The sequence below is a fragment of the Podarcis filfolensis genome (genome assembly GCF_964270895.1).
Source record: "Podarcis filfolensis genome assembly, chromosome: 2".
NCBI lineage: Eukaryota > Metazoa > Chordata > Lepidosauria > Squamata > Lacertidae > Podarcis > Podarcis filfolensis.
This window is the reverse complement of record NC_139605.1, coordinates 18,113,699-18,127,396: the sequence shown is the minus strand read 5'-3', so window position 1 is coordinate 18,127,396 and position 13,698 is coordinate 18,113,699. Positions and strand designations below refer to the sequence as shown.

The window sequence follows — 13,698 nt, the reverse complement described above, 5'->3', positions numbered from 1 at the left end:
GTCTGGCGTGTCTGGTGTTTTGTTGCAGCCCTGTTGGTTTACAGAAGGCGGCGTTGGCACTCTTCCTTTCGCTGAGCTCAGGGCGTTGGTGCAAGTGCTAGGCCCGGGATCCACTAGTAAGCACAACGGGTGGTGCTGTGGTCTAAACCACTTGCCGATTGGAAGGTTGGCGGTTTGAATCCCCGCAACGGGGTGAGCTCCCGTTGCTCTGTCCCAGCTCCTGCCAACCTAGCAGTTCTAAAGCACACCAGTGCAAGTAGATAAATAGGTACTGTTGCAGCGGGATAGTAAATGGTGTTTCAGTGCGTTTTGGCTTCCATCACTGTGTCCCATTGCACCAGAAGCGGTTTAGTCCTGCTGGCCACATGACCCAGAAAGCTGTCCGTGGACAAATGCCGGCTACCTTGGCCTGAAAGCGAGATGAGCGCTGCAACCCCATAGTCGCCTTTGACTGGACTTAACCGTCCAGGGGTCCTTTACCTTTTTTTACCTATATTATAAAATTTATACCATAAGGTGCCGGGGCGGGTTACTATAATAGGTTATATACAGTTAGGGGGGGGAAAGACGACCATTCTCATTCCCTCCAGAGTAAGGGAAGCACAACGGCCGTACCAATAAATGGTAAGAAACTGAGTGCATCTGAAAATGCAGGTTTGGGCTGAAGACGAGTCCTTGGTTGAAGAGTGTTGGCCTTAAGCAGTTGCTCCCGAACTGGTCTGCCAGCTTCATTCTGGTGGTCCTTCGCATATCTGGTTGAAGACCAGCTGCAGCACATCTGTTGCATTAAATGCTCATTTTAATTGCCTCTGTTATCTGTTGTATTGTGCAGTCTGAATTCAACGGGGTACAACAGATGAGAAAGCCAACTCCTCAGGGCCAAGGTCCCCTCGTCCCGTCCCCCCAGTGAAGTATTTGAGGGGGCCGGCCCCTCCAAAGTTGATGGGCATTGCCATTTAAACGGTGTGTACATTGGGTCATGTGATCAGTTATGCAAAGCGGGGCTTACCTGCCCCCCCCTGTATTTTATTCAAGTTGGCACTCCTGAAAGAAGCAATTAAAAATACAGCTGAAAACCATGCAGTGTTTGGCATAGCACATTGCGACTGGTACGGCAGGCAAAATAATTGAGTGGCCTGCTAAGACCCTTGGCAATTTATAACGGGGGGAGGGGAACAAATTTGGGAACACACTGGTCCAAAGTGTTTGTGCTTGTGGCTTCTCTGTAGTAGAATGTGCTCAGAGGCATTCTGTTCCTTCATAGTAACTCTTCCCCTTTCCTGCCTGGCTCTGTCCGTTACCGTAATCCAAAAGTCTACATATCAAAGTAAATCAAGAAGCTCAGAGTCTGCCCCACTCCTAAGGGGTTAATGGAGGGATGGGGGATGTGGTCCTCCAGATGTTGAACTTCCAACTCCTATCAACCCCAGCCAGCAGGATTGGTGGTCAAGATGGTTGTGTAGGATAGCTACATCTGGAGGGGAACAGGTCTCCCCCTTGCAATAAGCATGAAGGGATGCTGCTCATCTGCTTTTGCAAAAGGCAGCTGATTGGGGGCAGGAACGAGGTCTATAAGATCAGATGGGGCCTCTAATGCCAGGGCAGGAATTGTCTGAATGGCTGTTATGCATCACTCACTAGACCTTAAGAAACCTTGGTTGAATTGCATTTCATGGACTTGCATGGACGTAAAGGTCAGACGGTAGCAGACCTGTGTAGATTGAATCTACCAAGAATTCCGCAATCAAAATCCTGCAAATCAAGCAACGTTGGCATACAAACACGTTTATTCTGCTTTCAAGGTTCAGATTTAAAACAATTGTTCGCAAGGGGAAGAATCGAAAAAGATGGCTGGAAGGACATGGAGCAGAGAAAAAGGGAAGATTCAAACAGGAAGGGAGTGGCAGCTGGTGGAAAGTTATAGCCCAGGCTGTGCTTACAAGAAAGAATAAATATTAAAGTGAGATGTATTTAAAGTTTTGCACATGAAGGTCATCCAAACTCTTGCGAAGAACAGCTAGATTCTGTGACCTGAGTAAAGTATGCATGTTAGGGCCACTGCATTAGCTGATTTGTGTTGCAATCCAATGCACGTTTACCCGCGAGTAAGTTCCCATTGACGTAAATGAGGTATACTTTTGAGAAGACACGCTTAAAATTACACATTTGCTGGACAATTCACATTTTATTACAGGTTTATCCCACCTCTCCAAGAAACACAAGGTTCTCCCCCATTTTAGCTTCACAATGATCCTGTAAGGTAGGCTGAGAGACAGCGACTGGCCCAAGGTCAGTGAGCTTCATGCCTGAGTGTGGATCTGAACCCTGCTCTCTCGGGTACAAGTCCGACACTAACCATTACACCACACTGCCTCTCTAAAAATTTTTCCCCCCAAACAGTGTCCTGATAATAAATCAGCAGGTGGTTGTTGTTTTTAAAAAAACACTTTAAAAAACAAATCATGGTTGAAACTGCAGGTGGCAAGAACAGGTAGCAGAGGCACTTTTCTCCTGAGTGACAGCAAACCTCTTCCTAGTCGATGCCTGCTTTGTGTGAGAGATCTAAAAACAAAGCTTATGTTTATCTTTTCTCTCAGCTAATCATTCCTTTAACGTGCTGCTTCCAATTAAAATCTGGAATAGGGGACCTGTGCTTCTCCAGTTGTTGTTGAACTCCCAACTCCCATCAACTTATTTTGTATATATTGTGTGTTGTTATTCCTGTAAGTTGCTTCAGGATTCGTTTTGTGTGACGCAGTAAATTAATAATAATAATAATAATAATAATAATAATAATAATAATAATAATAATAATATATTTATACCCTGCCCATCTGGCTGGGTTTCCCCAGCCACTCTGGGCGGCTTCCAACAAAACACTATAATACAATAATCTATTAAACACTAAAAGCTTCCCTAAACAGGGCCTGCCTTTAGATGTCTTCTAAAAGTTTGGTAGTTATTTTTCTCTTTGACATGGAACTGATTTTGAATTGCTGGTTTTGAACTGGCGCCAGTCATCACAGTCAATGGTCAGGAGTGATGGGAGATGGAACACCATTTGGAGGGTCACAAGCTTCTTCCTGTTCTACACAATATTCAGTTTCTGCTTTTTGTGGGCAGCAGCAATGGAACGGGGTTGTACAACCCTCCAGCTTCACCCTCCGACCCCTGGAAAACTTGTCGCTTGCAAAGATGCCCACTTCTGTCTCATCGCCGCACAGCATGAGGACTAGAACGTTGGCTTGCTTTTAAATGAAAGCTGAATTTATGAGGCGGGATTTCTACACCTAAACCAAACCTTTTGCAGCGGTGCTGAATATACACACAGCATCATTGGAACACCACCCCATGCTTTCACCTACTCCCTGTTCTCAGATTTCCAAATTACGTACTTCTCCGACACCACTAGGGCTGAACAACAACAAAAATGATCTTAAAAAAATAATAGTGCTTCTCAGCATGCAACGTGCAGACACACTGCTCTGGGTAATTTCTTTTAACCGCTCACGCAAAACCTTTGTGTGTATATCCATTTGCAGGCATCATTCCACATACAGTGGTAACTCGGATTACAGACGCTTCAGGTTACAGACTCCGCTAACCCAGAAATAGTACCTCGGGTTAAGAACTTTGCTTCAGGATGAGAACGGAAATCGCTCAGCGGCAGCGGGAGGCCCCATTAGCTAAAGTGGTACCTCAGGTTAAGAACAGTTTCAGGTTACTGGAGTAAATATATGAACTATTTGAAAAGTAATTGTGATGAACAGATTACGCTAGTAGGATTGCAAGAAGTTTTGTAAAGTGGATTATTTGAAATACTGCAAGAAAGACTGTGAAGAGAATTATTAGTTAAGGATAACTAAATGTAATATAGAAATTAAGAAATGCGGAGTAAGTGATAAAGAACGGAAAATCATCAGAGGTGTTGACGGAAGTCTAAAATATTGTATAAGATGAGAAGATAGGCTATATGACTGTTGGAACTGATATGTTAAAATGTGTGTGTGTGTGTGAACAGTTTCAGGTTAAGAATGGACCTCCAGAACGAATTGTTCTTAACCCGAGGTACCACTGTATTTCAAAACCGAATCAAACCCACCCTACATTGATTTCTGCTTTGGGGATCGGCTGCTTCTAAGGGTTTATTCCAAGATGGCTGCTCATTGGAATGGCAAGCTGCCTGGCCAGGTCATGGCTTATGAGGACTGCAAGGTGGAAGAGAAGCTGCCTCTCCTGGAACATCAGTTGGAGGCTTCTCAGTCCAGCTACCGTGACAGACATGTTCTATGTGCTCCAAGGAGCGCAGGATTCAGGACTTGGTCTCCGAGTTCCCTGTGTGGAGGGATTGGCTGTTAAAGCACTCTGGGAACTGTAGCTCTGCCAGGGGAATGAGGGCTTGCTGATAATTCTCAGCACCCTTAACAAACCACAGCTCCCAGGGTTCTTTGGGGGAATTCGTGACCGCTTAAAGTGACATCATAGTGCTTTAAATGTATGGAAAGGTAAGGAGCACATGTCCCTTTGATGGGTCCCTCCCTCAGAGGTATGACCCAGTTAGCAATACAGTGGTACCTTGGTTCTCAAACGCCTTGGTACTCAAACGCCTTGGTTCCCAAACACCGAAAACCCGGAAGTTAAGTGTTCCAGTTTTCGAACATTTTGGAAGTCAAATGGACTTCCGAAACGGATTAAGTTTTGCACTTTTGTTTTTGCTATTTGTTTTGCTATTTGTTTTGGGGCTTTTTCGGTTAATTTGTTTTTGTTACTATGTGGAACCCAGTTCAACTTACTGATTGTGCGGCTGTGAAAATGGATAAAAGCCCTCCATCCAAACAATGGCTATCATTGGTGCAGGTAAGGAATTTTTTTTTTAAAAAATTTATCATCTACAATACTGTCTTATTTATTTTATAGTACAGTACATTGATTATTGCTTTCATTTTATGGACCAGTGGTTTCATTAGAGAGTAAAATTCATGTTAAATTGCTGTTTTAGGGGTTGTTTTTAAAAGTCTGAAATGTATTAATTCATTTTGCATTTCTATGAGAAAGCGTGCCTTGGTTCTGGAACAGTTTGGTTTTGGAACGGATTTCCAGAATGGATTAAGTTTGAGAACCAAGGTACCACTGTACTCCTATTTTTTCTTTGCTTATGTCCTCTTGGATCTTCTTCACTCTAGGGTGCCAGAGGGTCAGTCTCAAAGATGGACATGACATGGGGGGGGCCACTAGGTGGCGCATCGGAAGATGGCTGACAGTAACATCTCTCCGACCCACACGAGATAATTTGGAGGCTATGATGGGGGTAATTAGCCTCCTTAACCCCCCCAGGATTGTGGGGGGTACGGCCCTTGCCTGCTGTGCCCTATACCACCCCCGAATTTGTGGGGGTGGGGGCACTAGGCACAAAGCCCTCCTGTGGGATTCCGGCACTCCTGGACGCCGTCCCTGATTCGCGCCGCTAGTTGCAAGCATCTTCAAAAGAAACAATTTGGACGAGATAAATTGCACATGCTTCAAGGAAAAAGGGGAGTAAAGACTGCTGACAGAAGAGATCTCTGATAACAAGACAAGAATAAAATATGAGAAGATACGTCAAGATACGGTATGACTGAGGGGGGAGGGGGAAAAAAACCTGCCTTCCTTTTTCTTATGTGATTTAACAAGAATCCCCTCCCCTAATGAGTCAGAAACTAAGGACTTAAGCTGTGGATTTAAGGCTGTGTGGAGATAAACTTTCGAACCAAAGCAATGTTTCAAGATGAAGCTGGAAAGCTAAGAGTTTTGGAATGACGCAGTTAAAAATGCCGTCGCCATTTTGGGAGGCATTGTTGGAGCTCTTGGGTCTGGGAGGAGAAAGAGAGAAATAGAGTTGTTTACATATCGTGGATCAACTCCTCGGTGGGACTTAAGAGCGACAAATGCCAAATTCATGATGGAAAGAGCGATGCTATCTACGAAGGAGATATATGGAAACCATCTGGACTTAGTGGAGGAACGGGAAATCCACACAGGATTATTATTTTGCTTATCAGCTTAAGGAGACTAACAGAAGAGATCGTAAAGGAAAAATATAAATTATATGAACAAGATATGATGTGGAAACACCAAGATAAGACTGGATAGAATTATGAATTTTGTCTGGACTGATTGGGACTGATTTGGACATTAACGCAGTAATAAGAAGATGATTTGAATCCCCCTTTGGATCTTGAAGTATGGGTTCCCCCAACAAAATTTAAAAATTTGGCTTTGTAATTTGGAATTATGTGATGTGATTTAATTTGATGTGATTGGCCAGTTAATAAAAATTATTTTAAAAAAAAAAAGTTGGACATGACATGTTTCCAGCCTCTGCCACACTCTGTGACACAGCTAAGTCCAATGAGACCCCCTTGGCAACCAGAACCTGAACGTGCAATACGAACATTTCAGTGGGTCCCACTTCCTTCCTCGTGTCACGCAACTTTGGCTCCTCAGCCCAACTTCAGCTCTTTAACTAGGGGTAACGGACTTTAGCCAAGCCACACCCACCTGTCAATCACCAGGTGTCATATATGACATCACATGCAGGCACATAAAAAGACAGTTGGGTAGGGCCACAAACGGCTTCCGAAGCAGCAAAGATCATTTGGTTGGTAGTACCTCAAAGCACAGCACAGGGTCCCTTGCAAAAAGCTCTGTGGGGTGCTTTGACGTGCCAACAATCAACTGAGTGCTGGGCCTTCAAAGCACAGCTCACCCGTCAAATTTGGCCCATGGAGGTGTGAGGAGGCAAGGCAGATACGGACCTGTCTTTCAAGCCAGCTACTGTTGATTTACTGGGGAAGGGAGAAGTGTTTGTGTATTTGTTTGTGTGTGCGAACAGCAGAAGGGGCAGCAAAATGGGAATGAGATTTGCACAGCATTGATCAAGGGGGGTTAGTAGTGGGCATGTGAGCAACTGGCTGAGTCCAGCTTCTGGCAGGGGCTGTCAAACTCTCGGCCTCTTGCCCCAAACCGTTTCCCCCTATGGTCCTCCATTCATCACCAGCAGATTTGGCCACCCACTGGAAAGGGACAACGGTATCTAGCGGAGGCGACCAGACTTCCTGCTGCTCTAGCGGGACCCTCCTTTCGCCGTCCCCTTCCCACCATTCGGGCACAGCCGTTGCCAGCGATGCATCGTCTTGGTTGCTCGGCGGCGGGCATTGGTCTTCGGAGACCGCGTGAGCACGCTGGTGCCGGTTGCGGTGGGAGCTGCGGCCGAAGCACTTCCCGCAGTAGGCGCACGGAAAGGGCTTCTCTCCGGTGTGCGAGAGCCGGTGGCGGTCGAAATGCGAGCTCCAAGCAAAGCCCTTGCCGCAGACATCGCACTGGTAGGGCTTCTCTCCGCGGTGCAACCGGCGGTGACGTTCAAGCACCGCCGCGCTGCTGAACCCTTTCCCGCATTCGGGGCACCGGTGAGGCTTGGCCTTGGTGTCGTGGAGGCGCCGGTGGGTGGCCAGTGTGGCACCAACGGCAAAGGTCTTGCCGCACTCCCCGCAGCTGTGGGGCCGGGCCCCGGTGTGGATGCGCCGGTGCCTCTCCAAGTGGGAGCCCACCGTGAACCCCCGGCCGCAGTCCCCGCACTCGTAGGGCTTCTCCCCGGTGTGGATACGCCGGTGCCGCTCCAAGTGCGAGCTCCACCCGAAGCTTTTGTCGCAGTCCGGACACTGGTGAGGCTTCCCACCGGCGTGGCTGAGCTGGTGTTTGGCCAGAGAGGCAGGGTCCCGGAAGCTGCGGGCGCACTCTGGGCAGGAGTGTGGCCTGCTGTTGCTGTGGGCGCGTTGGTGCTTGAGGAGGGCGGAACACCAGCTAAACCGCTGCCCACATTCCGGGCACTGGTAGGGCTTTTCCCCTGTGTGGACACGCTGGTGTTTGAGCAGGTTGGAGCTCTGGCTGAAGCGTTTCCCGCAGACTGTGCACGGATAGGGCCGCACCTCGGCCTCAGCCTCCTGTTCCTCCGCTACCTCTGCATCCTCGTGCTCCAGAGGGGTCTGGGTGGCTTTGTGCTTGAAGCGCTGAGGCTGAGTGATGTGGTTGACCCGCTTGCCGCAATCCGCGCATTTTGAGGGCGGCGCCTCCTCGGGCAGAGCCGCCCCGGCATGCGTTCGCCTGTGGCGATCCAGGTGCGAGCTCCAGGCGAACGCCCGCCCGCATTCGGGGCACTTGTAGGGCTTCTCGCCGGTGTGGATCCGCCGGTGCCTCTCCAGGTGGGAGCTCCAGGCGAAGCTCTTCCCGCAGTCGGCGCACTCGTGGGGCTTCTCTCCGGCGTGGCTCTTGCGGTGCCGCTCCAGGGCTGCCGGCTCGCTGAAGCACTTCCCGCACTCGGGGCAGCGGTTGGGCTTCTCTCCCCCCGGCGCGTGGGTCCGCTGGTGGGTCAGCAGCGTGGAGCTGACGCTGAAGCTCTTCCCGCAGTCGGGGCAGTGGTATGGCCGCTCCCCCGTGTGGGTTCTCTGGTGGATCGTCAGGTCGGAGCGCTGGATGAAGCCTTTCCCGCACTCCTCGCACCCGTAGGGCTTCTCTCCCGTGTGGATCTTCTGGTGTTTCACCAAGGCGGACTTGTGGCTGAAGGTTTTGCCACACTGGAGGCAGTTGTTGGGGTTGTGGAGGGCGGCAGGAGGAGGGGGCGGGGATGAAGCCGGAGCGGGGGGCAGGGGGCTCTCAGCCAGGCTGCTACGGCTCAGATCAACATCCCTGGGACTCTCGGAGTCTTCTGCTGCCGGCTCCACCTCTTTGGGGTCCTTCTGTGCAGGAAGATTCTCTTCCTCCATGTTGCCACCGATGGCTGGAGAGACAGGAAGAGGAAAAAGGAGGAGCCAGAGTTACACAAATAGGGCTGAATATAGGTTTGATGAGGTGTTCCACAGGGCAGGCGCCACTACCGAGAAGGCCCTCTGCCTGGTTCCCTGTAACCTCACTTCTCGCAGTGAGAGAACCACCAGAAGGCCCTCGCAGCTGGACCTAAGTGTACTCAGGAACTATGTTCAACTTCTAATATCTCTTGTCCTTTTCTACCGTAAGCCCCCACCCCTTGACTGCCTGTGCACCCCACTCTCATGTCCTCTGCCAGCCAGCCAGCTGCTGTCTATGCACTGGAGCAAAATATATGGAGTCTGGCTCTCTGCCTTTAAGCTCCCTGTGGGATTCATCCCCAGTGCATGGAAGGCAGGACTGGCCGGGCTTATTCTGAATATCTGCAGCAAAGAATTTTAGGAAAGCCCATGACTCACCTGGAAGGATGACTCCCGGGTCCTGCAGGTCAAAGGTTGTCGCCTCATCTCCTCGTTCCAATCGGGACAGCAAGTCAGGCTTGGACAGTGGAAATTCTTCTCAGTTGAAAAGATTGAGGTGGGGGGAAGAGGAGGGAATGCAGCTTTAGTTCAGCTTATAAATCAACCACCGCCACCCATATCTCAACTATTTTTAGGCCAATGTGGGCAGGATCTCTTGCTAAATCTATGGGTGATTTGAAATAGATCAGTAAGCGTTGTTGACTCCCCATGTTTTAACAGCAGCAACAAACCCGCCACCCACCCCAATATTTGGCTTTTGAAACTAAGAATGTTTCGGCGAGGAGCAAGGAGACCAATAATTATTTTTTATATATAAATATTGTGAGCTCAGTGTCAATACTGAAAGCAGAATATCGATCTGAACTGTGGAAACCCTCTCTGTTTACTTAATGGTCAGGGAACTGAACTTTGAACCTGTTTATTCTCATGCCTTTTTTATGTGTTCACTATGCAAGCTCAGAATTCCTGAAAGTCTCATCTCTTTTCCTTTTCTTTTAAAAGAAGCCTGGGCTCTCATGGTTGCAAAGAACTGGAAATTCTCCAGTGAATGAGTCTGTGTAACTTGAAAGCTGGCACACAAACAGAAATCAATGTACTGCAAAACATTGCTGTACCAATTTAGCACTTCTTACTGACAGCAGCAATGACACCAAGCAACAAAATCATAGACATTTTGGCACATCTCTTCTCACTCCTGCTGCCACTCCGATATAAATATGAACATTCCCGTATACAAAATGGAGTTAATCTCCCCAGATGGCAGGCAGAGAGGGCACCACTCCCTTAGCAACAGACTCTACGAAGATGTGTGTCAAGCCCCTGCCTCCCCCCAATAATCTGGTTTTTCAGGAAAAAAATTGAATTTGAAAATAACCTGGGGAATTTTCCTATGCAAATTAGGGTGATCTGCATAAGGCTAATTTCCATCAGAACCATTTTCAGCTTGCATTGGAAAATGTTCCAAAGCCCTAGAGAGTGATGTCTTTTAGCATGTACATTTTATTTGTATTTAGTAAACAAAGCTGAGCAGCTTGACGATTGCCTAATATTGCATTTGTAATTAGTTTTCACGATTGAACTTATGAAACAGAAGACTTTCCGCAGAAGGAAAAAACACGTTTTGGAGGTTTTCTGCTTCACGTCACTGGCTTCCCCCTGTAAAAGTTTATGGGTGGAGGAGAGGAGGAGGCAGCCAACATCATCCTACCAAGTGCCATCAGCGTCTCGTAGCTCTCCTGCATGACGTCGTGGTACAAGGCCTTCTGCCGGGGATCCAGCAGCACATACTGCTCCATTGCCACCAGCAGCCGCAGCTCAGACAGATCGCAGCCTCTGGAAGAACAAGCAGCAGGTCCCATTGGCCAAACTCCAGGCAAAGGAAGAACTGGAGCAGGGCCGGATTTAGGTTTCATGAGGCCCTAAGCTACTGAAGGTAATGGGGCCCTTTATATGCCCAGCTGTCCTTTGTCAACAAGAAATTGTCACTGTTTTTTGTGTTGAATATATGCTATAAGAGGGACGCGGGTGGCGCTGTGGGTTAAACCACAGAGCCTAGGACTTGCCCATCAGAAGGTTGGTGGTTCGAATCCCCGCGACGGGGTGAGCTCCCGTTGCTCGGTCCCTGCTCCTGCCCACTTAGCAGTTCGGAAGCACGTCAAAGTGCAAGTAGATAAATAGGTACCGCTCCGGCGGGAAGGAAAACGGCGTTTCCGTGCGCTGCTCTGGTTCGCCAGAAGCAGCTTAGTCATGCTGGCCACATGAGCCGGAAGCTGTACACCGGCTCCCACGGCCAATAAAGCGAGATGAGCGCCGCAACCCCAGAGTCGGTCACGACTGGACCTAATGGTCAGGGGTCTCTTTACCTTTACCTTATATGCTATATGGTAATTGATGGACCTAATAGGTATCTAAAGCCATTTGCACATAACAAATAGGAGCTTACACAACACAAAACGTTGCTGTATGTAGATTTTATTTCATTTGCTTTTTCTCTTATATTTTGGAAATGTACATCCAGTTGTTGTTTTTCCTTTAATTTTTTGGGGGAGCCCCAAGAGAGTGGGGCCCTAAGCTATAGCTTGTTTAGTTTATACGTAAATCCGGCACTGAACTGGAGGTTATGGGCAGCAGTAAGCAAATGATGACTTGATTTCACAATATACATTTTAGACTGGATTTTATTGCAAACTGTCTCAGGTGCCTTTGCTGCGAGAGGGTGAGCAATACCTTTGAATGGGTGGGTGTATATATGTATTTGTCTTATTTCATAAAATTTATACATTGCTTCATTGTAAAAACAAAAAAAAACCCCAAAACAGAATAAAACGATACAATTTTTGGTAAAAACAACTACTGAAAACATTTCTTAAAGAATCAAAATCTGCCCGTAAGCTAAAAACACATATAAAAATCTCACCAATCTGGGTAGCCTTGCCTGAGGAAAAAAAGTCCTTAGCAGGCGCCGAAAAGAGCACAATGGAAGTACTTGCTTGATATCAAACCAGCAGAGAGTTCCAAAGTATAGGTGCTACCACACTAAAATATCTAATTATTATAAATGCAGGGTGAATATTTCTGTGGCACCTGTGGCAGTTCCCGTTCCACAGATGGAAGCAGCTAAGTGGGCATATTTGGGGTCAGGTGAGCTCAGAAGTCAACTGCTCCTAATAAGCTATTGAGGGCTTTATACACCAATTAGAACACCTTGAATTGGGCTCAGTAGCAATAAATAGATATACTTCATGCTCATACATCCTCATTCTTTTCTCATGGGGCGATGGAACCCCTTCAGTTCCATGACACAAACAGGTACAAGCTCACCTGCTTCTGTCACCATCCCTTATTACCTTTCCAATTTTCTTCCCCTGTCAGGACTCAGGGATTCGTTTAACTTCCCGGCAGCCAAACATAATATCAAATAAATAGGATCTTCTCCGTCTCGCCTTCTTGTGACACTATTTTTTTTTTTTTTTAATCTTCCTCCCCTAACACACCTGTGAAGTTGTTAGTAGGTCCCGCCGGGAGGAGGAAGGAGCAACCTTCTCACGTGGCTGTCAAAAGAACAACACAAAAACCCTGTGCTGAAATAAAACAGATGTAATCCCTAGCGGAAACGCTGCTGTCAAATAAGGATGTGTTTTGGGCTATGCTTTGAGGGCTATGTTTAAATTTAAAAACGCTGAAGGATATAACTGCAGGGTTTCCCCTAAGCTCCCCCCACCCATTTTCTGGTGGTGCTGGGTTTGGTTTCTGAATCCCACACCCCAACAAAACGCGCTGTGTCGTTTTGCAGCACACGCCAGAGCAAGCATCCAAAGAAAGCGGTGCTTCTTGCAAGTGGGTTTTTCGCCCCGCAAATGCATCGTCGGGGGGGTGGGGGTGGGGAGCTGTGGAAAAGAGGGTTCCCTCCCGAAAACGCAATCATGTCTGCTGTTTTTCAAGTGCCCCCCTTCGCTGCTCTCCCTATTGATCATGCATAGATTGATCTTGAGGGGAAATCCCCCTCTGCCTTGTGTTTGCTGCGTAAAAACCAGCACCACCACCGCGCCTCGGTTGGAAAGGGAGGCTTTAAAATGGAGGCTTAAAAAAAGAGAGAGACTCTTTCCTCTTCGTCTTTCCCTTGAACACATCTGCTCCGTTTTCCCGATCTCTTCTGGGTTACCTGGAGTCTCCGGCTGCTGAAGGGTTAAGGGCTGCGAGCGGCGCCCGCGGCTGCTGCGCCACGAGGCTGAGCCCGGCCAGCGGCAGTTCTCCCTCCGGTCGGCCACCCGGCCGAACGCCGCGCTTCGCCGGGAGCAGCAGCCGCGGCTGCCTGGTTGCTAGGGGGGAACCCGCCGCAGCTGGGGTGACCTAGGAAGCTCAGCCCCCTGATATCCTGGGTGGGAAAGAATAGAGAGCTTGGGAAAGGCAGGGAGCGAGATCCCCTCCCTCAGCTGTAGCCAGAGCCCTCTGGTGGTCGTGCCTGCGACGCCTCTTCCTCGCCTGCTCTCCTTGCGTCCGCCAGATCATTCCCCTCCAAAAAGAGAGAGTTTAAAGTGGTCTCCCAAATACTGTGCTGACTTTAAAAGCCCTAAATCGCTTCGGCCCTTTATACCTGAAGCAGTGGCGTAGCGTGGGTTGTTAGCACCCGGGGCAAGGCAAGTAATTTGCGCCCCCTAACCCGTGGATTTGCGCCCCCTAACCCTAACCCCCAGATGTTGCGCCCGGTGCGGCCGGCCCCCCCTGCACCCCCCACGCTACGCCACTGACCTGAAGGAGCGTCTCCACCCCCATTGTTCAGCTCGGATATTGAGGTCCACCTGTGAGGGTCTTCTGGCAGTTCCCTCACTGCGAGAAGTGAGGTTACAGGGAACCAGGCAGAGGGCCTTCTCTGTAGTGG

At 48.6% G+C, this 13,698-nt stretch overlaps 1 protein-coding gene across 4 annotated transcripts; it reads right to left on the bottom strand.

Annotated features, from left to right (window-relative positions):
• Positions 1-6,858: 6,858 nt before the first annotated feature.
• Positions 6,859-13,679, bottom strand: LOC310756536 (uncharacterized protein). Of its 4 annotated transcripts, XM_083600775.1 has the most exons (5): positions 13,569-13,679; positions 12,982-13,413; positions 10,528-10,652; positions 9,258-9,353; positions 6,859-8,812 (listed from the first exon to the last, which is right to left on the bottom strand). In XM_083600775.1, the coding sequence occupies exons 3-5, from the start codon at positions 10,613-10,615 to the stop codon at positions 6,915-6,917; spliced, it is 2,082 nt and encodes a 693-aa protein (XP_083456901.1). In that variant the 5' UTR covers positions 10,616-10,652; positions 12,982-13,413; positions 13,569-13,679; the 3' UTR covers positions 6,859-6,914. The 4 variants fall into 4 exon arrangements, with proteins under 4 accessions (XP_083456901.1, XP_083456900.1, XP_083456902.1 ...); XM_083600774.1 differs by lacking the exon at positions 13,569-13,679 and having other exon boundaries at positions 12,982-13,416; XM_083600776.1 differs by lacking the exons at positions 12,982-13,413; positions 13,569-13,679 and adding an exon at positions 12,314-12,605.
• Positions 13,680-13,698: the final 19 nt, after the last annotated feature.

Excerpts from the sequence above, each read along its gene's own strand:
- LOC310756536 (XM_083600773.1), bottom strand. The coding sequence starts at position 10,732 with ATGAAACCTAAATCCGGCCCTGCTCCAGTTCTTCCTTTGCCTGGAGTT. Across the intron at positions 9,354-10,527 it reads CGAGACGCTGATGGCACTTG|AATTTCCACTGTCCAAGCCT; the intron begins GTAGGATGATGT and ends TCAACTGAGAAG. Across the intron at positions 8,813-9,257 it reads CCCGGGAGTCATCCTTCCAG|CCATCGGTGGCAACATGGAG; the intron begins GTGAGTCATGGG and ends CTGTCTCTCCAG.